Source organism: Fundulus heteroclitus, chromosome 5 (assembly GCF_011125445.2).
Source record: "Fundulus heteroclitus isolate FHET01 chromosome 5, MU-UCD_Fhet_4.1, whole genome shotgun sequence".
Taxonomy (NCBI): Eukaryota; Metazoa; Chordata; class Actinopteri; order Cyprinodontiformes; family Fundulidae; genus Fundulus; species Fundulus heteroclitus.
Window position 1 is genome coordinate 16,343,139 of NC_046365.1, and position 23,758 is coordinate 16,366,896.

Below are 23,758 nucleotides of genomic sequence, written 5' to 3' on the forward strand. Positions count from 1 at the left end.
ACCACTAGCAGGACATAGTTTTCATTTTTAATTGGTTTTATTGTTTCTTTTAAGCGTTTTCATGCATAATATTTTTATTTATTTATTTTAAATTGATGTGTTTTAGCTTGTAGCAATGTACAGCACTTTGTTTCAGCTGTTGGCTGTTTTCAAGCGCTTTATAAATAAAAATGGTATGGTATGGTAAATTATAATTGTGACTCAAAAATATATGGAATTATCTATCGAGCACAAAATTGTGAAATAACTCAAAGCATCTTGTATATTTTAGCCCCTTTGTTTCTATCACTGCTTTGGTTTCACTCTTGGCCTTCTCTCGATAAGCGCCATGGGGCTAGACACCTGAAATGGTTTTCTGATCATCTTCAAGGAGTTCCTAGATGTAGTAATAAAAGAGAAGACAAACCACTGAATGAGAAGGTGAGTCCAAACTTTTGACTGGTAGTGTATGTGTGGCTTATTTGGGTCGGCACAGACACTTAGTGGGATTTTCATGTCAATTGCCCCATTAAAAATATATTTACCGTGAAAAGTTGAAGCGCTCCATACTTGTACTTACAGCTGCATACAGCTGTGGCATTACATAAAACTATAAGCCCCTTTTTGAAACCTGGCCAAGTTTCAGAGGAAAACCGTCCCCTCCAAGCTTCTCTTCGCACTTGGTTCCACTTCGTTTGCGCTCTTGGCCAACGTCGTATCTGGCTTTGTTGCTGCCGGAGTCTCTTTTCTCCTAGTATGGCTAAAAGTTGACTGTGTTGAACCGCTGTCATGGAAACAGGGACTCAGTGTCCCTCGCAAATGAGAGGACTCTGGGTCTGAGGAGTGACCCTGAGGAACAAGCCGAAGAACATTCAAGGTTTCCATGTTGCCCAACATTTGCACTGCCAATGAGAAACGAGCACAAGACTTTGCCGCTCACTATCAAATCACGGGCCTCTAGAGTTTCATAAATATGGACCCACACATACCCATATATGTTAGCTTCCTTATTCATTTTGTAAGCTTCTCTTAAAAACAATGCATGAAAATATTCCTTAGTCTTTTAGCTAAGAGTAATGAAGACCATAAAACTAGGGTACTAGTTTTATGGTCAGGACTAGGGATTAGTCCTGTTTATCAAAAGCAAGCAAAACAAAAGGAAATCAAGTAATACTATCTGGAGCTGTGAGGAGAGAAACAGAATTACAGCACTTACGGTTAATATCCTTGATGCAACGATAAGTTTGTCCAAGAGGCGCACCTTCATCCGCCATCTGACATCACATCCCTTTAGCTTTGATGCAACGTGTACGAAGATGTAGCTCTTCTGGATGGCTTACGGCTCATGAAGCTGCTCACAGCGTCGCCTTGGTCATTCACGTTTGCACCACTATTTAACCAGGGAGTGGGATTGGTAACCCCCCCACACACCTCCCACCCCCAGCTTAGACACGGCTCAGTTAGCATGATGCAGCTGCAGGAGCCAGGTGACATCAGGAACTGTCAGGATATTTTTAGTCTTCTGAAATGTCCATCTTATTTTACATTTTTTTGTCCCACTCCAAATCAACGTGGAAAACAGAAAAAAACATTAACAGTTTACTTAGACCTCCTAAGTTCTTTAACATCTTTTGCTGTTTATGGCAAAAGTATTCATACTCGTGGAGCTTTTTCAATCAAAGTGTTTTTAAATCAAACAACAATGTCTTTTTTTAATGTCTCTGATCAACACAAAGCATACATTGCTAAATGGACGGACAACTACACGTTATGTGTATTTTTAAAATTTGAAATTAGAAGTGTGTTGCATTTTTATTTGTGTTCGGTCCCATTTACTATGAGAAATAAAATCCAGTGCAATTCTGATTTACAGTCACCTCATTAATAAACAGAGACCGCCTGGGTGCAACTTGATCTCAGTATAAATCCAGCCTCTCGGTGAAGGCATTGGAGAATTATTAGAGAAACTTAACAAACAAGGAGCATTCTGAAGACAAGGAAACACTGCAGAAAGGCCAGGGATAAAGTATAAAGCAAGTTTAAGATATAAAACAATATCCCAAGCTTTGAAAATCCGACAGATTTCTGTTCAGTACATCATCTGAAAACTTAAAGTCTATGGCAAGGTTTGCCATACCTACTAAGTCATGGCAATTCACATAAACTGGCACCGCAGGGGAAGAGAGAAGCAGTCAGAGAAGCTAACGAGTGGTCCACAGTAACTCCTGAGGAGCAGAGATCCAAAGCTCAGCTGAGGGAATCCTTTAACATCTGCACTCTGTAAATCTGGTATTTAGGGAGAGCGGCAAATAGAAGGTCACTGTTGAAGGAGAGCCATGAGAAGTTGTGTTTGTTGTCTGCAACAAACCGTGATAGGACACTGAAAACTCACGGATGACAGAGCTCTAGCCATATGACACCAGAAGTGAACTTTTCTGGCTCCATTATTGGTGAAAAAACTACCAATGCACATGTCCTTGAAGATCTCTTCTCTGTGATGACATGTGGTTTTGTCAGGATCATAATATAATAATAATAAAAATAATATTCTTCTTTGAGACCATGAAATCACCTTTTTTCCCCACTTTTCAGCAATGTATAGGCGGTAAAATGACATCATGAGCTGAATTACCTCAAGCTATTTTCAGAGTACCCCTCACTTTACTATAAAAAAATTAATAAAAACTATTTTGCAGCATCATTTAATTGGACAAGGTTGCATGCAATTCTGCTAACACCCAGCAGAGGACGCATATTCTTCACATTTGAGCACAGGTGGTGAGCAAATCCTTGCATGTTTAGACAACTGGTTGAAGCCTTTTTTTTTTTTAAGGAAGGACATCAATTAATATATAATTCAGTCTGTAAACAGATTTTCTCAGGATGGATGCTAAATTAGTGATTACATATATTTTTTTAGAATCAGCAGTACCCCTTGCCCTCCTACTTGAGTTCCTTACACAGCAAAAATCAGAGTGTTCAATGTACTCCATAGGAGTACACTGAACACTGGTTTCAGTGTATATATAGGTCCAACAGGTCGGTGTTCAGTGAACACTGTAAAAAGTGTAAAATATATATTCTCAAAATAGAGTTATATTTGAACACCTACAGAGTTCAAATATACTCTTATAACTAGCACTTTTGACACCCTTTTCAGTGTTTTTGAACACCTGCAGTGTAAACCTAGAACCTTTGCAAGCTCATAATTTAACACTTGGAGAGTACAAATGTACTCTAAAGCTGGTACTTTTTTATTTAAGTTTCAATAGTTTTCAACACCTGCAGTGTAAACCTAGAACTATCAATGAATGAAAAAATACTCCGAGTCAGTGCTTTTTATGTCTGTTTTATTTAACAGTTCTTGGATTTTCAAAAACCACAATCTCATACAAACACATGTACAGGAACCACATATTGATAATCTCTATCAAAACCATAAGTAGTTTGCAGATCAAACGGCTTAAAGAAGTGCAATGTATCAACTTTAAGCATGGAAACATTCTGATCATTTCCCTGTGTCACATGAAAGCAGTGAAAATGCTCTGCAAAACAAAGTGTCTGAAAGTCCTCTGTTACCAGAAAATATTCTCGATTAAATGCAATGATGTCTTTTATCTGACTAAATACAGGCAAATTGTCCTCTTTGTCTGTGCAAACTAAAAGGCCTGGACGATACTCAGTTCCAAAACAAGTGATCCAAGAAGTCAGATCAACTTCACAGCCTAAATCAACCTGCAGTTCTTCTGCAATCATCTCACCATGTGGCAAGTCAATGAGCTGAACAGTTTTTACTGGCCCACAGTCAATACTTTTAAATGGCATTGATTCCCAATGGTATGCTATCGCCATCTGATGTTTTTGGGCCAATGACTTTGTTATATTTTTGAAATTTTTGATTGTGTTTTTGAAAAACCTATGTTTGGCTTCAAATCTCATTGACCAAACATGTAGAATTGGACCTATTTTTCGAATGACTCTGGGGTAATGAACCATGAAGTGATGTTTAGGGATCATTCTTCGATGTGGGTAAAGCTCTTTGAAAAGTTGGTGATGGTCAACAATGAGATGCTTCAGACATACTGTCATTCCATCAGTAACAACTGGAGAAAATATAATGTTCATAATTTGCAACAGGAGCAACAAGAGTCTATAGTGAGCATTTCCTTCTCGTAAAACATCTCCAAATATCAAGGGCATATTCCGGATTAAGCAAAAAGTTTGAATGGCATTGAGACCAATTCCGTTTCCAGTCTGCTGCAAGTTTATTCTGGTTGGACGATTTTTTCGTTTAACAAAGCCATAATTGTATGAGTATATTCGGTTACAAACATCTGTCTTGGATATGATTTTGTTGTCTGAGAGGTAAGCAAACAGCAACTTCAGCTCAAATTGCCCCACTCCTTCCAATATGTCATGCATAATGTCTACAGCATAATTTTCAGAAACATGAAAGTACTGTAGATTATTGAATAAACATTGTCGCTTAACTCCAAATGTGGATGGCAGTGTAGGATCTACCATGAGGTCATTGCAATGCTGATCATGCAGTGCTTTATTACGCAATGTTATTCTTGGATCATCATCACTGAAAACCGTTTGTGAGGTCTGTTTGTCTACTAGACAAAAACGACAAAAATTGTTTGCACTGAATGATTCAACATACCCGAGTAATGTGTGCAATCCCAAATTGTCTCCAGTTACTTGTGCAATTGTTCCGTAAACTGGTTCATCAGAGAAAGGAACTTCAATTCCTGTGCACTCAAGGACTTTCGGATCACGTACGAGGGGCTGTAAGATTAAATCAAATCCATACTTCTTCACATCCTCGGTATGAAAAAGTGCTAAAAGATGAATATTCATAATATGAGCGGAGTTTATCTTTGGGGATAGGTTTCGTAAAACAAAGTATATACTTCCAACCTTATGGATACCATGCTTGGATCCGAGTGGATTTGCCATTTCAAAATCATCGTAGAATATCTGTATTTGGAGAGAGTTTGGTTTTTCAGAGAAGAGGGGGTGATCTCTAAAATAGTTACCATCACAGAAGTCTTTGTAAAACCCAGTTTTCTCACAAGGCTGCACAAAATGATCACAGATCTCTTGGTTGGTGAATATAAACTTCAAAGTTTGTAATAGAGGAATATAAACAAATTTGTCTGTTATGGGAACTTGATCATATGTGCCAGTAGTTCGATTCCTTCTAGTGTCGTACCTCACTCCTAGGGCTACCTCAACAGGTTCTACAATACCCCATTTCTCACTGAAATGTTTTTTTCCTTTTTGCCTCAGTGTTCAGTTTGCTAAATGGATTTTCAAGGTTGTCAAAATAATCTTCAAACTTTGTTCTGATCTCCTCATCATTAGAGAGTAATTTTACAACATCATCTTTAACATTTGAATGCAATTCCTCTACAAGTTCCTCCATATTTTCAACAACAGTCGTTATGACATTAGTAGCCACACCACAGCTTTGGAGATTTGCAATAAGGGATGCACACATTTCTTGGGTATGTTGCCTGGTCTCATTACAGCTTTGAGAATTCTCTGGTTGCTCTGGAATTAAATTAACCATGGATTCGTCAAATACGTCATCTATGACGGGCTCGTTCTCAACTATGACAGGTTCGTTTTCAACTATGACGGGTTCCTTCTCAAATTGATCTAGACTTTTAGCGCTATGTTTATTATGGAGATGTTTTCTAAAGCCTGAAAAAGTCCAAAATCTCTGGTGGCATCCACTCTGGTCACACATCAATTGAAACTTCTTACCAGGATAAAAGGCATGGAAAACTTTGAGATGACGGATCAACACTTGAACGGTAACAAAACTAGACTTGCAAACAAAGCATCTGAACATCTGTTTAGTTAAGGAGCTTAGCTCTTAGATCCTTGACTCTGGGCAGTTTCGTGAGAATGACCTACATCAATGTTGTAGATGGTGGTCTGCACAAACAGTGTACATGCCATTTAAGGCCTGGTCGTAGGAGATGCCGAAAACATAATGTGCTTTGAAAAGTTCATCAAAGGCTGACAGGGAAGACTTGCCCTTGCAGGGAATGAGATGACCATCCAATGCAATGTAGAACTCGTGGATGTGCTTTCTTGACGTCCCAACTGCCAGGATGTAGGGCTGCCTCTGCTGGTTTGGACCAGAGTGCTCCTGAAGGTTGCGACATGACTGTAAGATAACAATAAACTGAAATTCATCTACACTGAACAATACATTTTGATGGATAAGACACACTCTGATAGAAACCTTTGATGGCACAGTTAGCTTCCCATGCAGAATATATTCAGCATGTTATAAGGCAACCAAGGTTTTTGTACCACGGTCACACAAAGAGGAAGAATTAAACAGAGAGGTCATCAATGTTGGTTACCTTATCACATATCCCTGCAAACTCCAATACGTTGGCAAGACAAACAGACAACTAAAAATAAGAATGAACGAGCTCAAGACTGCAGTCAAAAGAGGTTAACCCCACTCTCTATTCGCTATGCACTTCAAGGAGGCAAAACATAAATTATCAGACTTAAAATTCTGTGGAGGTGACATTAAAAAGAAACCGATCAATAATCTGGGGGGTTACACAATTGCCTTTTGACAATGGCTATTGCCATGGGAGATCAGGACACACTGACCTTATGAAATTTGACTACATGGTCCACAGCTTCTCGGGTACTGATCTTTACAGCTCCCTTCTTTCCACTTGGAGGTGGTGGCAGTAGGTAGACCAACAGTAGCAGTGAGGCCATGTCACTATCCCAACCTGAGGAGGCAGAAGCACCTGCTTTAAGTATGATATACACCTGAACAAAACCTTTGAAACTACATCAATATTAAAACTCTTTTCAATAACAATACTAGTTCTGCAACTAACAATTTTTTTGATAATCGATTAACCTGTCAATTATTAATCAATTGGTTGGATTAAAAGGCCTGTATTTTATCAGGGAAATTTTATTCTGCACAATGCTCTCCTTCAAACATTGTGCAAACTGAATCTAATGAAAACGCTAGTAAATTAATCTATGTGGACTATACATTGTGAAAAATATTCTTCGTGGACTATACATTATGAGGTGTGTGGTTGAATGTTCTACAGTAACATATATTACATTTTCTGTATTACAGTAAACAGCATTATTATTCAGTAAATGTATGAGATTTTTAACATTTATATACAATTACATAATCTCATTACAGTTACTGCTCTCATAAAAAAAACAATTAGTTTTGTTTCACGTAGAGTTTAAAGATAAATATAAAATCAAACAACATATTTGATCAAAATTAATATTTTAGTCAAGGGTCATTGCTCTTCCATTCCGACCACCGTTTGATTGATGCACAGACTTGCGCTCATTCAGTGAAGTTTACCGAAGACTAGATTACTGTCAGGACTTTGCGTAAAATGCTGAGGAAAACACATCTCGAAACACATAAAACATCACACAGTGCAATTTTCCCGCAGCAGCAAATTCTGCGATCTCTGCTCTGTTTTTCAGATGCGTTTTATGCATAGAAATGCGTTTTTCACCATTGTGAAGTAACATCACTGACTGGGATTTTCCACAGTGACGTCACAGACCAAACTAATCGATAATGAAATTCTTTTTCGATTATTTTCACTATCGATTTCATTGATTTGTTGTTGCAGCCCTAAAAAATATAATTGTCTACACAGCCATTTGTCATGCTAAAGAAATTAAACAAGTCGACATTTGAAAGATCCACACCAGATTCATGTCAATTATTTACCTGGGACCTCGTCATCCTCTTCAGTGTTCTCCTCTGCAGACTGGATAAGGTGGTCAAGCAGGGGTGTCTTGCTGATGTTCTTGGCTTGCTGTATTACTTTGGCTTTCAGGAAATCCCATTTCTCAAGGAGTTTTGATGAAGTCTCAACTCCAAACAACAGGTCAAAGTCTTGCGTCACCTAAGGGGAGGAAGCAAGCATATGTGTATTGATGATGGTGGTATAGTGGTAGTGGTTTTCATCTTTGAACAGCTGTTCTTGGCATTGCAAAAAAAATGTGCTTACAAAAAAAACTTACCAGGCCTTTTGTGTCTAGAAACCTTGGGAACACAGTAAGCACTGTGCTGCATTGCTCAGAATCATGGATCAACTTTTGCCTGTGCTGGAAGGTTTCTCTCATTTTCATGAAGATCTGTCCGTTGTCTGTGCTGTGTTTCAGTAAAGATATGGCCTCACGACACTGGTCTCCCTCCAACTGCTGCACTTTAGTCACTTCTCTCTCTAAGTTTGGTCCGCTGCTGCCTATAGTGCGAGAGCTCCTTCTCCTACCCCCATTGGTACCGCCATTGCTGAGTTCTCGCTGTGTGTTTTTAATCTTCCAGGCAATGTAGCCCTCATTGCTGTCTATGTCAAAAAAGTGTTCCTAAAGACAGTTTCAAAAAAGATGGAAATGTATAAAAAAATAGTTTCAGCATGAATTAATAGAGATCTTTGGAAAAGTAGAGTGAGACTTCTAAAATGCACCAGAACATTATTCATTTGTTTATTAAGATTAATATTTTAAATATGTACTCACATAGCCTTTTTTGGAGTAGGGATCTTTTAGAGAGGGGAACAGTGTTACTATCCCCAATGCATACTGTGCTCTTTTATCCATAGGGGGAGCACGTCTGTGGAATAAATGTTATGTATTAAAACCAACACACCGGAAAATCTATGATCTGTGCAAGGCCACAGCTCAATGGCCACAGTTGTCATTTAATGAGCTTTTTGATTACAACTACCATATATGCAATTGAATACTATGAATATACACTTTACCAAATCATGCACCATAAAGCATTTTACTTACCCATACTTTTCAAACATTTCAGCAACAACGATGCTGACGAGATCACGGCGTGCTCGGTCCTTCATCTCTCCTGTCATTGCATAGTTTGCAAGGATTTTCTCCCCTCCAGGCTTTTGTTCCAGAATTCTTTTGACAAGCTTGACAAGAGAAATAATTTTTGTGGTAACGGTAACAGGTAAATGTAATATTTACAACATAAATAGAAATGTTCTGAAATCACCTCTTTGGCTTGAGAAGAACTGTCATCAGTATGTAGACCTTTTGGGGACATCACAAAGGCGTCATCAATGCGCTGTCTTTTTGGGGACATCAGAGAAGCATCACTGTCCGATGAGGGTGATGATAGTGACAAGGTGTCTGTGCACGAGGATTGGATCGGAGAGTCTGAAAAGGGCAAAAAGATCATCATTCAAGAAAAGATATTTCAGTCAATGTTTCCACAGGTTTAAGTTAGGAGAGGTTAAAAAAAGAGCATGGTGAGACTGCTTCCAGGAAACTGTTTTCTTTGCCATTTATAAATTACATGAGTTTTGGTAGCGTAATGTGGCCAGACTTTAAGCAGTTTAGGCAATGATACAATAACTACTAGATGGCAAGACTGACTGTTTTTTGAGAGGTACTCGGGGCAACAGTCTTACCGGCTAATCCATTTTATCTCAAATGTAGTTTTTCACATCCTAATGTGAACACTGAACAGATAAGAGATAAGGTTAGAAATATGCAAAGAGGTACTTTAACAGAGAAAGCTCAAATCAAGACATTGGTGAGAAGCTACTGTTTTGGTTTTGTGATAGCAAATAAATTACAATGTTAACACATTGGTATTGTAATAGGGCTGTTTCGATAACCGCAATATTGCATTACCGCGCTACTGACAAGCCAACCGCAGAGGAATGCAAGTAATCCCAGCAATCGCGATATGCGCGTGATTTCTTTTTTCATAAGGCAATACCTTTCTTGTTTCGAAATTCATGCATGTGTATTGAATGTTAAATGTGTTAAAAAGGATAATGAGACTGTTTTCATCATGGTAATTTGTAGAGGCTTCGTAGATTTGCACTTAAGCCTAAACAGTGAATGAGATTGATCGATTGAGCGCGTGCGATGACCTGCATCTGTCTTTTAGATCAAGTCATACAGATCCTGTGAAAAGGTTGCAGGAAAGCGAAATATGTTGTGTCATCCTTTTAATCGTTTAAGGGCATTTACCATGAATGGCATCAGCAACATCGCTGGTCAGCATCCACAGCGCGAGGAAGCCACGGAAAACAAAAATCAGAGAGTCACGCATTAAATCGCATCAGCTTCAGCGTTACCCATGCGACGCATTGCTGGTCAGCTGAGCCTTGAAAAGTGGAGCTCAAAGTTAAAAATAATTAACACCTTGTGTTACTATCTTTTAATGAATCAGCGTTTTTGAGGGGTTATAATGACTCATTCAAAGACAGTGTGTTCCCATTGTAACTGTGGGCTGAGTGACAGCTGTTCAATGCGCAGAGACGCTGATAGATCCGGTTACATTGGTTACTAAAATGTACTCGTTTTTGTGCATGCTTACCACATCGTAACACTTATTTATAGGCCTATAGCAACAAATAAATCAAACATAAATAAATAAATGGCGACACTCAAAATTACCCCAAGGGAAAATCCTTCACCGCGACAGCCCTATATTGTAACTCTGCAATGTACATTGTAATTGTACAACCACTTACCAGAAACTGAAAGAACATCAACAATGGTCCACAGGATGTCTGCTTTTTCCTCCAGGATGTCGCTGAAGACCTCTTCGTCAACCTCTGTTCCACTGTCATCCAGCACATACATGTTTGTCTCAGGGGGTATGCTGAACTTCTCTTTAGCTTTGAGTACAGAAAAAAACATAAGTTGTGTTTAAAAATGCAACAAAGTTGGAGAACAATAATGTTTTTTAGCACTATTTCTATCGTAATGGGCAAAGCTACAGTAGACTAGCATGGTGCTAAGAATAAAATTTCATATAAACATACATCTAAACCAGTGGTTGTGTAACTGTGCGTTCACACCAGACACGAATAGCGTGTCAAATTTGCGCCAACCACGTCTAGTTATACGCTTGACCACTTTGTGTCCATTTGCGCGTCAAGAGCGAAATTGACACACGTAAAAACAAAAGTTTGAGGTGAAATTTATGCACGTCAGAGGCAAGAGTTTCGAAACCCCTTGGCGGCCATCTTTTTTAGATGTTTATCATTAGCATTAACTGAGAGAGTCACCGCTCGTATATGCTCTGGAGAGCAGAAACAGCTGCATAGGGGACATTGTTGCTGTACTCGGGTCCACCAGACCCTCTGGAGGATTTCAGGAGTTTCACAATTTGCTCCAGGAGCTAGGTTTGGTGGACCTAATGGTGAGGACGCTGACGAGGACAGCGTAGGCCATATAAGGCCTCCTCCTCGAGTGGTCACTGCCTGACGAGCCTGCGCTCTACAGCCCGGCGCGAGGTTCACCCTCGCCCGCACCCACCTAATCTATGATTTATTTTTGTTTTGATAATAAATGGAGCCATCCTCCAAATGAAACCTGTCCTGTGCACCATAATTTATTACTCTATTTTAATTTTCATATTTTAATTATAAGACTATAAGCTATTAATTATAATAGCTTTCAGTTTAATTCACATTTTCATTTTTAATCATGAACTTACAGGATATAGGAGCATATAGGCTAGATTATGCAGTTTGTAATATATGAAGAGTTCATAGTCAGTGTTTGTACAAATTTTGATTATCTTTTCATTTTTTAAGCACTTTTCAAGCATTTTTAAGGTCCCTAAATCCATTTTTCAAGCAGCAACACAATTAAAGAATATAAATAGTATAAACAGCACCCCTTTAGAAAAATACAAGTTAAATTATTAGAATCTTCAATGAAAATACAACTTATGTATATTAAATCACTCTTTGGATATTTCTTAAAAATGTGGTTATATCTTTGTATATTTGTTGTCGGTTGAGTTTTTTGTAGATGGTTGGAATAATAACAATGATAAAAATGAGTATAATACATGAATATCTTCCTTAAATACCTTAAAATATTATTTTAATAAATAAACATTGTTAAGAGTGTTTAAGTGTTATCAATAGACTATTTACCAGAATCTAAACATATTCAGCCAACACTGGCTTGTTTCATTCATTCTTTTTAGTGGCAGCTCTATTAGTATGTATTTACACAGCAAGACATGATGCACAGATCTATATTGTCATATCAGATTTTCTTTGTCACGCCCGTTGCTATGGTTACTATCACGAATATTTACAGAACTCACTCTGGTAAACGTGGTGGTCACTCCCGAAAGTTTAATCTTCTAAGCATCATGAAAAACTAAACTTTCGATTGCATACAATGCTGCAGACGTTACAAATTTAAAGTTTTACTTTTGTAAAAAGTGCTCACACAAACGTGCACGATGGAAAGACCCTCTCCTCAACATTACAACTATATATATTGATTCGATATGAATTAATGTTTTTAAGGAATTCATTCAAATTCATAATTGTATTTCTATCTTTGTCTCCAATTACCTTTCGAATGGCTGGTGAAGGTTGATTCTCCCATAGCGCTCACATCACATTTATCATCTTCTGGTCAGTTATCGATAAAATGACAGCAAGCAACATTTCTTAATGTAGCTAGGCCTAGATGTTTGCGCGCCAGTCGAATACACAAGGCGCCAAATACATGGAATTACACGAGATGTGCATCGTAACAGAGGCTGCCTCACGAAATTAAACAAAAAATAACGATTACCAGCCAGTTTTATTTATATTTTTAGTTACATCTGACGTCCTGAAGAAATAAATTAAAATCAAGCATTTTCCAAACTTTCTAGACTTTGTAGGAACCCTGATTCGACCTTCAGATGTTTCCATCACTGCTAAAAAAAAATCTGTCAATGACTCGGTTTACACCACGTCTAATCTAAACTTAAATTATAAAGAGAACGAAGAGAAGAATGCCATAAACATTAACTTACCCTCCCTGAGAAATGCTGGATATGATGCTCCATTGAGTTTGATGTACTTCTTCTTTCCTTGGTACTGCACTTTGAAAAGCATTGCTGTAGTTTTCCTCACAGATTACTACAACATAAAAATGCAATTGGTTTATTGAACACGCACAATTCCAAATGTGGTGCAAATAAACTCAGACTCTATCATTTCAGGGAATCTCTAACTTAACATTAACTTCCAAGGCTAGCTAACGCAGTGTTTCCCCCAGCTAAGGTGAGGCGGTAAGTTGTGGGAGGGGGGGGGGGCACATGCTTTGCGTGGACGACGTTTTGCCTGTTTTTTCCCTCCAATTCACTATATGCAGGCGCGAAAGCAACAAAAAAAACGCGTATTAACGTCAAATACAAATGCAAGCACATCGAGTTAGGTTCATTTTTTTTTTTTTTTTTTTTTTTTTGGAATGTTGGCGAGGCGTTAGCGCGAGTTTGGCCAAGATAGCGCTGCGGGAAACACTGGCTAACGTAAGTCAATTTTGCACAGGGCTGCGGTAGCTATGAGTGCTGAAAAAAAACAGTTTTACTAGATTTAACATTCGCAATTACTTTAGCTACCATTGGTATAGTAAGTTAGCTAGTTAAACTACTTCTACATTGGCGTTTTTAGTGATTTAGTTATGAGAATTAAAACAAGAAGACAAACAGGAGTATTCGGCATGATTCACTTGGTGGTTTCTTACCTACAGTCCCGCGGAATCAAAATGTCGGTTTCGGATGTCCGTTGGAAACTGGTGTCCGAGGCTGCGTCATGATTCAACCAATGACTACGCATAGTCGATCTGATGACGTATCGAAACCTAAACTCATATGCGGACGGGAAAGTAACGACTCTCAAAGAGTTCATCATCCCACCATTCACACTACAACAGCTCCACATCAGCACTAAACCAATATACTAACACTTGAGAGCGTTTCTGGTGAAACCTGACAAGTGTACTTTAAGCCCAGTTTACTCCAAAGTGTATGAATTATACTCTGGTCATCAAAACTCTGGGATTTTAACACTCTGACATTTGCTGTGTACACAGATATGCAGTATAGTGGGAATTAGATGTGAACTCAAATTGTTTAACTCTAACAACGTTTTCTGTTAAATATTTCCAGTTGTACGGTTGTCTTCAAGATGATGGAACATCCTCTGCATCCTGATGCGGAGGTAATCTCCAAACTGCCCCGTGTTTTCTGTGTCTCATTGAGACGTACTGTACGTGTCTGAATTTGTACATATTAAGCTACGAGATGAAACTGTCCTGTCCTGTCCAAATGCTCTGAAGCCCAGAAGTTGAATCTTTTCTGGTTTGATAAAGATTAAAAAGAAGTTCACGCTGGTTGCAATGAAATGCTTAAACCAGATAGCCGTAATGATTAACAACATGGCAGTAAAGGCGTCTTTTTAACTCTGTCTCCCCTTTGCGTCGCCTCACTTTCTCTGTTCGTCGCCTCTTTTTTCGATTTCCCCGATCGGCAGCAAAATGAAATTCGACAACGTACTTTCTGAAATCAATGGATTTGGGAAATTCCAAGTGAGGCTCTTCTTGATCCAGATGCTCTCTCTGATCACTCTGCCGTGCCACTTCCTGCTGAACAACTTCATGGCGGCCGTCCCCCCTCACCACTGCAACATCAGCGCCCTGGAAGATGGAGGCGTCTTTGGAAATCTGACTCTACACCAGAAGCTGTCGGTTTCCATTCCAACGGAGCGAGATGGGACTCTTAGTTCGTGCCAGATGTTTGCAACGCCCCAATATGAGTATTTATCGGGCTCAAACAGCAGCCAGGAGGCATCTCTTGTTAAGTGTCAGAGCGGATGGGTGTATGACAACAGCACCTTTAAAGCTACGCTGGTAACAGAGGTAAGTGCTGTAGGAAAAATGCAATAGCCCTCATGTTTCAGAATGAGACGTGTCTTTGTAACGTAAACCAGAGGTCAGCAACCTTTTAGAAACTGTGAGCTTCTTCATCGGTACTGTTTCACACGAAGGGCTACCTGTACTGACCTTTGAACCGGAATAGTCAGAGCTCACCTTAACTTTATGTAATATAAACACGTTTCTAATGCTTTTGTCATTTTAAATGTATCTAAATACGAATCTGATTAAAAAGGAAGAGCAACTGGATATAATAACATTTTAGATGCAGCTTACCGGAAGGTTGCACTATCTTTTGAGGGCACCACGTGTGGCCCTTGGGGGGCTACCTGGTGTCACCATGTTGGTGACCCCTGACGTAGACCATGAGGCTGAAACTTTAATCAATGTTTCTGCTTAAATCGATCATCTTTTTTTCCACTGCCCATTGCAGTGGGATCTTGTCTGCAGCAGAAAGGGGATGAACAAGGCGACGGCTACAATATTCTTTATTGGTGTCATGATTGGAGCTCCACTATTTGGGTTTCTGAGTGACAGGTGAGGACTGAAATGAAAAATACGCAGTGTCTACATGTCTGTGTAAAAAGCCTTCAAATATAAAGATACTCTGGTGCTGTTGCTGCATAATCCCTCACTGAAACATTCAGCTTTGAGTATGAAACTCTTTGGAAATAAGCATTTTGTAAAAACAGATCGCCACAATTATTGGCACGCCAACAATCCTTTATGAAACTTTATAGTGCTTCATATAAATCCCTTTTTTACAATATTAAAGCAATACTATTACAGCTTTCTCCCATGTTGTACAGAAAGCGGATCTTTGACCATCCTGGTTTGGACAATGACTCCAGATTATCCACAGCCCTGAATTAACTTTTGCTCTTTTCTCTTAGGATTTAATTCTGGGGACTGAGATGACCAAAGAGGAAAGCTGATTTTGAGTCTGGTGAACTCTTTCTGTGTTGATCTGTCCATACAGTTTAGACCATCAACCATGGTGAAAGACAAAATGATGTCCTTCTTCCAGGAACAGACCAGCAGACTTGTCTGTAAAGATTCAAGTCTTTCCAGTAGTGTGTTCTAGCTAGGTACTCTGAAGTGTCTGGAAGAGAAACAGACCCCCAGCATCATGAATAAATGCTTAACAGCGGGTAGGAGGTGCTTTTCACATATTCATAATTTAGACATGTTTGCTGCCACAAATTTCAGTATAGTCTTGTCAGACCAAAACACAGTTCCTGTAAGTGTCTCTGTTTAGCAAACCTTACAACATCTGAGATAGCAGGAGAGAATAAAAATGTTTCCCCCTATTCTGGCATTGCTCCCAAATAACTGGTTTGCTGTAGTCTCCCATATGATCCTATTTAGATGGTGGCAAGATCCACGTGTGACACAGAGGCCACCGCCTAGTGGCCAGTGGCCTCTGTGTCACATTTTTATCCCAAAGGACACGAGGAAACATAAACGACCAATTAAATGTTCTGATTAGAAAAGAAAAAAAATCGCTGGGCTAGATTTCTTGAAAATGGAGTAAATGGGACCAATAATTTACCCGTGGGTAAAATTTACATTTTGTTTAAAACATAAAGTATAAAACAACAAATAAAAAAAAATCTGCAAAAAGAACTGTTGTTTCCAAACATGGATTTAATGTGCCTAAATTAAATGTTGGATTTTTCTGATAATGTTTAGTGTGAGACTAGGCTACTATAGTAAAAGATGACATTATTTTAAGCCTTTTTAGATGTTTTTACCAGGGGTACCAACCATCTTGATACATTTATAATATAATATAATATAATATAATATAATATAATATAATATAATATAATATAATATAATATAATATAATATAATATAATATAATATAATATAATATAATATAATATAATTATATTCATTAAAAAACAGTAAATATACAAAGGAACACTGATGTTGTGCCAGTTCAGACGTGACAGAAAACGGCATCAATTCGGGACGTAACGGACTTTCCCTTTTTCCCTCTCTCCTTTCTTTGGTTCAAAGTTCAAACCTGATGACCAATGAATGTATTGACAATGGTGATTGTGAAGTTTGCATTTCTTTTTTTTATTATTACTTTATTGTTGCCTTATTAGCCAATAGAAATTACTAGCTATAGCTTAGTCCTGCCCAGGCTAGGTCACTGACCCAGGCACAATGAATGCTTTGTTTTTCCTCCTCTTGGATGATGAACTGAACTGCATGAATCCCAATGGACTACTAGAAAGACTATTAGGTTGTTCCACTCATGCACAACGGATTTTCGTCACGCCAGAATGGACTTGGTTGTAGCTTTAAAGACTGTGACCAGCATCCCACTCTTCAAAGCTAAAGGGGGGTATGTTGTGCCAGTTCAGACGTGACAGAAAACGGCATCAATTCGGGACGTAACGGACTGCGTTACCCATGATGCAATGTGGTCAAAATGGCCACCAACTCATGTGGTCAAAATGGCCACCAACTCCCATCACGCAACACGGCCAAATGGCCGCCGATCAAGATAAGGTTGCTATGGTGATGGCTATAAAAGCCGATCACACACGACAATCTTCCTTCTTCCCTGGCTTTTAGCCAACCCGAGAAGACACACACAGCTGTCTCCGTTGGGGTAATCCCACGCCACGTGTTCGATTGCTCGCTGGACCGAGAGTTTTCGACGCAACGGTTATTCCCTGCTTTACATAACAGGAGGTCGACTAAAATAAGTACTTTTAAATTCCCTCTGATCAAAAGACTGAGAGACGCCGTATCTCCCAGTGATCGAAGAGGACCCCGCTTTGTCTGGCCAACAAAGCGACTGTGAACCCGGTGGAAGAAACGAAGGAGTTTCTTCCCCGTCCCGCTGCAGCCTGTGGACAACTGCACTCGTCAAGACGCGTCCAGAAAGCCGCTTTACTCGGAGCGCTCCGGACCAGCCCCGAGGCACCTCAAAGTAACGGGGTCTCCCCTTTTATTTCTGTCTCACCAACAGGGTGTTTAGAAGTGCCTGGGCAGGCGTTAGAACTTTGTAGGTGTTGGTTAATGCTTTTATTCCACGATGAAGTTGGAATTATTTTGCTGAACATTTTCTTTGTATGTGCATGCATTTTACAATTGATTTTGCTGTGTTGATTTGTGATCCGTCAAGAACCCCGCCGTGGGTCACTGCTTCATTTCTTTTCATCTTTTTCCCTGCTTTCCCCCCCCTCTCTCTTTTCGCTTCTTCTTATCAGTTTAATCTCTTTGTCCGAGCTCAAGTCGCGGGCTTTGCTTTAAACTCCCAGTTAGCTGCCCCCTCTCGAAGCGAGGCATTATCCCATCAGCGTAAGCGTGGTTACGTCATTAGGACCTCCCCTCATACGTCATCGTAGCAGCCATCTTGGGAGGGTGACGTGTATCTTAACTGTAGGGAGCTTAGCTGAACTAGCTTTTGGTAAGACATCAAAGCGTCCAGTGAGATTCCCGAAGCTGTTCTGTCTATCAATGCTGATACGTCAAATGCCGATGTTTCGAGGGCGGTGTTAAACAACTTTGAGTTAAGTTAAGATCTGCGAACCGCTCATTTTAATCCATTGTTTATTTTTGTTTTGTTCTTTATTTCCACATATATATTTTGCATGTTTTAGTTTAGTAATGAGTAAGAATTCCAAAGTTGTTTGAATCAGAGAATTACTGTAACAGGGAATTGCTTTTGGTTCAATAAAACCAACGACTGCGGAATAGACATTGTTTTGTGTTCAGTCCAATTCAGTTGCCTGGGTATTCAGAATTCAGAGCTAACCTCCTTTGGAGTTAACATCTGATATTAATACAGAGACAATATCATTGGATGGTGATAAGGAATAAGGATTTAAACTCTAATTGCAGTTACATTGGGGTTCTCACAGCCTGCTGGATAAACCTCGTCGGTTAACAGTCCGACCTGATCATTTATTCCAGCATAAATGAGTTCATAACAGCAAATTAACTAATGCATTAGTGGTATAAATACTTACAAGCTTATAGCTAACATCACCACCATTTGAACTATATTTGTTATAGCGGAATTTTGAGTTGAATGATTTATTATTTAAATTATAATACCAAATTATAATTAATAATAATAATAAGCATATTCAACCAGCTTATGGCATAACACTGACAAGACAGTAACAAAGATTTTGAGATAAACAAGATAATTAGAAAGTTTCCTGGTGATCTGAGGAGTCTCAGGAGTGAATTCTCACTTTTAAACATTTTCATTTTAAACTGATTCCTTCATGACCAGGTTTGGGCGACGAAGACTGCTGCTGGTGTCTTACATATCATCCTTGACGTTTGCGATTCTCAGCGCTTTCTCCACATCGTATGTAATGTTCAGCATCATGAGATTCCTTACAGGAATGTCCCTGGCAGGCATCAGCATTATCTCCATTGCTTTAAGTAAGGACAATCCTTCTGCTGCACTTCTGTTCCTTGGTTTTCTGATCTAACCTTTCATCCATGCCATTGTTTCCTCAGATGTTGAATGGTGTAGCATAGAGCGCAGGACTTTCTCAGGCGTGATCATAAGCCTGGACTGGAGCCTGGGGAACTGGCTTCTGACAGGGATCGCGTTCTTGGTGAGGGACTGGAGGATGCTCATTGTGGTTGTTTCGTCGCCCCTGATTCTGGCCATCTTTGCTTGGCGGTAATAAAGTTAAAACGTCTTCTTATTAAAAGAAGCCAATATTATATCTTCGGCCCATGAAACACCTCAACTTTGTCATTTCAGGTGGCTTCCAGAGTCTGCTAGGTGGCTTGTGGCAAAGAAGAAGGCAGATGCTGCACATCATTACATCATGAAATGTGCCGAGACGAACAACCGGTCCAAGTGTATTAGTACCATCACACCAAAGGTACGGTGCCTTGCACCAATATTCACATCCCCTGAAGTCTTCTGGATTTCACAGCCATATGGTGCATAACTGCACAGTAGACACAAGGCGTTCAAAGCACAAAACAAAAAACGGAAAAGGATGCTGTCCATTCATATTCAGCCCACCTCAGTCATGCTGCATATGGCGGCATCTCTTCTTCTGTAAAACAGTTACTGTCAGCTTGTTAATTGACAATCTCAGACAATTATAAAAGGAATCCAGTTGAGCACTCTGAGCTTCTTCCACTTTCCTTCTTTGTCACAGATGTTACTGGAATCTGCAGAAACCGATAATGGAGAGAAGAAGTACAGCGTTGTAGATCTTTTCAGGACCCCAAACATCAGAAAACTGGCAATATGCTCAGGGATAGTTTGGTATGTATTCATTTAATGTGATTGGGTGACCGAACGAGTCTCCTTTTTTTTTGTAGCAGCAATCTTCATGTTTGTGTGGTGATTTTTAATGTGGCACCAAAGAATGGTTCTGTTTAGGGTCCATGAATGCAATGCTTTTCACAATGCCACGTCTTCCTGACACATTAGTATGACCGACTCTTTCACAATAGCATGTCGGCACAGACTCACCCATAGAAACCACATTAAAAGTCTAGCTAACAGGTTTGCCAGCTACTGACAGCAAGAACGAGGTGTAACGGGGCTGCCGATATACTGCAAGACGTTACCAGGTATAGTCACAATGTCAGTCTCTGATCATATGATAACACCAACATGTTACAGAACTTTGAATAGAAAAGTATGTTCTGTGTGCAGATAGGCCAGCTTAATAAAACTGAACTTTGATTTATTTGACGAGCAAATGAAAACTCTGAGGAAACAACAGAGAAAACAGATTTTCAGATTGCCCCAGATTTGAACTCCAGACAAATAGGTAGAGATATTCATAGAGAAGGAAAGTGAGTATGACAAAAAATATATATATTTAAAGCTAAATCTTTCTTCTTCTTTTCTTCTAGGTTTGGTGTAGCATTTACCTATTATGGGATAAGCCTAAACATAACAGGGTTTGGACTAAATCCGTTCCTCACACAATTCATCTTTGCTTCAATCGAAATGCCGATGAAGATTGGCGTCTATTTCTTTTTGGAGAAAATCGGCCGAAGGCGCTGTGAGATGGCAACTCTGCTGTCCGCCGGTCTTTGTCTGTTCATCAACATTTTCATTTCACAAGGTAACATTTCGGTTTCAGAGGGTCATGTCTTTTGGAAATACATTTCTGAATAATTCAAGTTTTCTGTGCTTTCGGCGTTTTTCTTGTACATCTACAAACATTGTGGACGTTTCCCCCAGATAAGTGGGTCATTCGTACCGTTGTGGCCGTCCTTGGAAAGTCAATGTCGGAGGCCTCCTTCACGATAATGTTCCTTTACACAACTGAACTCTATCCTACAGTAGTGCGGTCAGTCAAACCTATATAGTCAGATTAATTCAGGACAACGTTTCATTTTTAGGTTTTTACTTAGGCAGATCTCTAATAACTTCTCTGCCCTTTTCCAGGCAGAACGGTCTAGGCTACACCTCGTTTGTGGCACGGCTGGGCGTGTCCATCTCCCCGCTGGTTATGCTGTTGGAAGACGTGTGGCAGTTCCTCCCTGCTGCCACGTACTGCGCTGTGGCGGTCGGCTCCGGTTTGGTTGCTTCACTCCTGCCTGAAACATTAAACAGCCAGCTGCCAGAGTTCATCGAAGACATTGAGAAACCCCAGGTAACAGAAAAAAGAGGGGGGGAAAGCGTCAAAGGGACATTATGTCTAATCCAATATCAGATATACAGTGAAGGTTTAGCTATTTACAGAGCCACCCGGTACAAATGTACAATTGTTGCACATTGCATAAACACGGGCCATTTTGTAATGCCTGTAGATGTTTTTGCTTCTTTGTTTCTCTTTGAAGGGATCCATGCATGAGGAAGTAAATGATTTTTTTTATTTATATTGCAGGAGCAAGTCAACGGGGAAGATGGAAATTCAATAAAAAATTAAAACTGACCAGTAAGAAGAAAAATGTAATAGTGAAACTGATTTTGAAATAAGGAAAAGTAAACTTTTTCTCTGGACTACGTCTCATCCTACTTGACTGTGGCTTTCCACAGCGTCTCATATGACATCCTACTGGGGAGATTATCTTCTTCTGGCACCACAGGCCAGTTATTTCTCAGGCACACCTCAGATCATTCAGATCAAACCTTTTATATGTTCCCATTTCTTTAAGGTTCTGTCCTCAGACCCCTCCTGATCTTCATATACTTCCTTCCTCTTGGTAATATTTACCATAAATGTATTAAATCAGCTTTTCTATGCATGTGAGTCCTTGCTCAACATTTCCTAAAAGGGCCGCCTCCACCTACCTATCTTCCTCCCTCTCAATCTCTTTGCTTTTTTTGCTTTCATAAATTGATCAGAAATAAAGCTGAGGTTCTCCTCATTGGTACAAAGTCGAGGCTTTCTGAAGCCAGCTCCTTTCTCATTCAACGATGATAATTCCACGCTCCGCTCAGCATAAAAGTCTGGGTGACAAGTTGGATAGCGCTCTATCTTTCTCTGCTCGCATAAACAATGTCACACAGTCTTCTCACTTTATATAAAATGTAATAATAAAATGGTCTCTTCTCCTCACATCACATGCTGTATTCACTTCAAGATCTTCCTGAAGTACGTTCAAGCCACTCTTGAAAAACCATCTGATTCAAGCTCCATTTCATCTATTTGTAATCTTTTCTGTTTTCGTTTTATCATTTCACCTGTCTTGTGCTGGCTCTGTTAAGTCACACAGGCTGTCTTGAAATACAACTAAGAAATAAAAAGTATTTTCATTAATGGCAATAAACTACTTATCCCAAAATGTGTCTCTTCATGGTTAACACAATGGCTCATGGGTGCGAGGGAGTTTCATGCAGCATGTTTACTTAAATATGCAATTCAGTGTTGTGCTATAATTGAGCACGGAGTATGGGACATTTTAATGAACTGTAAAAGAAAAATACAATTACAGAAAGGAAGATCAATGTGAGCGGCGAGTTAACATCAGTGGAGTTTAGGAAAGCTTGAAAACAATTTCAGGTCAAAAACAGAACTCCCAGGCTGTAGGTGACTTGGGCTGGGTAAATAAGCTGAATCAGTTTTTACTGAAGTTTGAAGAACCACTCGTGTGTGACTTACATGTCATCCTTATTTAAAGGCACATTCAGGAGCAAATTAACTGTCCGCAATGCGAACAACGCAAATTAGGTGAATTGAGCGAGACAAAATTGCGACCGTCGTGTGTCTAGAGGGAGGCAACATTTGGCTCCAGTCCCACAATCTGATCTTTTCTGGAAATTCACGTCCCGTTGAGGGTGCTCCTTGTCCATTTATTTAGGTGAAAAACTGTTCTTAGAGTTACATATTTAAACAGTACAATCAGGCTATATTTATATTGAGCAATGATGGATTTACTGACCGAAGACGGGTTCTGTCCCTTATGCGGGGGACAGATCTCCTAATGCTGGGTCCTGGACAGATGGAATTAGTCCAGGACCAGTGGCCTCTGTGTCACATCCTATTGCGCCTCTGGAGGATCTGGTGGGCCCAGGATCCATCCCTAACCCAAATCCATTTACGTAACCATATATCCTTAAAACTTTACATTGTAGCTTCTCTCTCTCTCATCCTAGATGCTCAAAGGAGCGCTTCTGCAGGTCCTTCATTCCAGTTGCTGTTAGGCTTTATCCTCTGATGTTCCCAACAGACTCAATAAGTGTTTACAAACATGCTACTAGTTTTAAAGGCTCTTGATCCGTTTAAGACTCTGAGACGCTAAAGACTATTTGCACACTTTTATACGTTTACGTTTACACTACCCCTTTTTAACCATGCTGGGACCAGTCCGAGCTCGGTAAAACAGATAACAAGAAAACTGAACTGAACGGAGCCTGACACAACCAGACCACGCTAAATCTAGACCGGTTTGATGAGTGGGCTCGGCCCGGTTTTTCTCTGGCCCGGTTCTCTAATAACAAAGAGTGCATGAGCAGACCGCGTCATCTCGTTACAGTCAGCTGAAATTTCAGACATTCATAAAAATACTAGCGTTCCTACCGTGACACACGATTTCCAGAGATGATTCTGCT

General features: G+C 39.6%; 2 protein-coding genes across 2 annotated transcripts; one reads left to right on the forward strand and one right to left on the reverse strand.

Moving 5' to 3' along the window:
• Nucleotides 1-5,908: 5,908 nt before the first annotated feature.
• LOC118563042 lies at nt 5,909-12,972 on the reverse strand. The gene is made up of 9 exons (XM_036136628.1): nt 12,836-12,972; nt 10,533-10,679; nt 9,038-9,201; nt 8,818-8,954; nt 8,542-8,635; nt 8,044-8,388; nt 7,748-7,925; nt 6,628-6,755; nt 5,909-6,145 (listed from the first exon to the last, which is right to left on the reverse strand). Exons 1-9 carry the CDS (start codon nt 12,915-12,917, stop codon nt 5,909-5,911), a joined length of 1,512 nt encoding a protein of 503 aa, XP_035992521.1. The 5' UTR covers nt 12,918-12,972.
• Nucleotides 12,973-14,224: 1,252 nt separating this feature from the next.
• On the forward strand, nt 14,225-22,454 carry LOC105915625 (solute carrier family 22 member 7). The gene is made up of 10 exons (XM_012849794.3): nt 14,225-14,721; nt 15,170-15,273; nt 19,004-19,158; nt 19,237-19,405; nt 19,490-19,613; nt 19,899-20,008; nt 20,608-20,822; nt 20,942-21,050; nt 21,149-21,356; nt 21,591-22,454. Exons 1-10 carry the CDS (start codon nt 14,341-14,343, stop codon nt 21,630-21,632), a joined length of 1,617 nt encoding a protein of 538 aa, XP_012705248.2. The 5' UTR covers nt 14,225-14,340; the 3' UTR covers nt 21,633-22,454.
• Nucleotides 22,455-23,758: the final 1,304 nt, after the last annotated feature.

Excerpts from the sequence above, each read along its gene's own strand:
- LOC105915625 (XM_012849794.3), top strand. The coding sequence starts at position 14,341 with ATGAAATTCGACAACGTACTTTCTGAAATCAATGGATTTGGGAAATTC. Across the intron at positions 20,009-20,607 it reads ATATGCTCAGGGATAGTTTG|GTTTGGTGTAGCATTTACCT; the intron begins GTATGTATTCAT and ends CTTTTCTTCTAG. Across the intron at positions 20,823-20,941 it reads CAACATTTTCATTTCACAAG|ATAAGTGGGTCATTCGTACC; the intron begins GTAACATTTCGG and ends CGTTTCCCCCAG.
- LOC118563042 (XM_036136628.1), bottom strand. The coding sequence starts at position 12,917 with ATGCTTTTCAAAGTGCAGTACCAAGGAAAGAAGAAGTACATCAAACTC. Across the intron at positions 7,926-8,043 it reads TTCTAGACACAAAAGGCCTG|GTGACGCAAGACTTTGACCT; the intron begins GTAAGTTTTTTT and ends TCCTCCCCTTAG. Across the intron at positions 6,756-7,747 it reads AGAGGATGACGAGGTCCCAG|GTTGGGATAGTGACATGGCC; the intron begins GTAAATAATTGA and ends CTGCCTCCTCAG.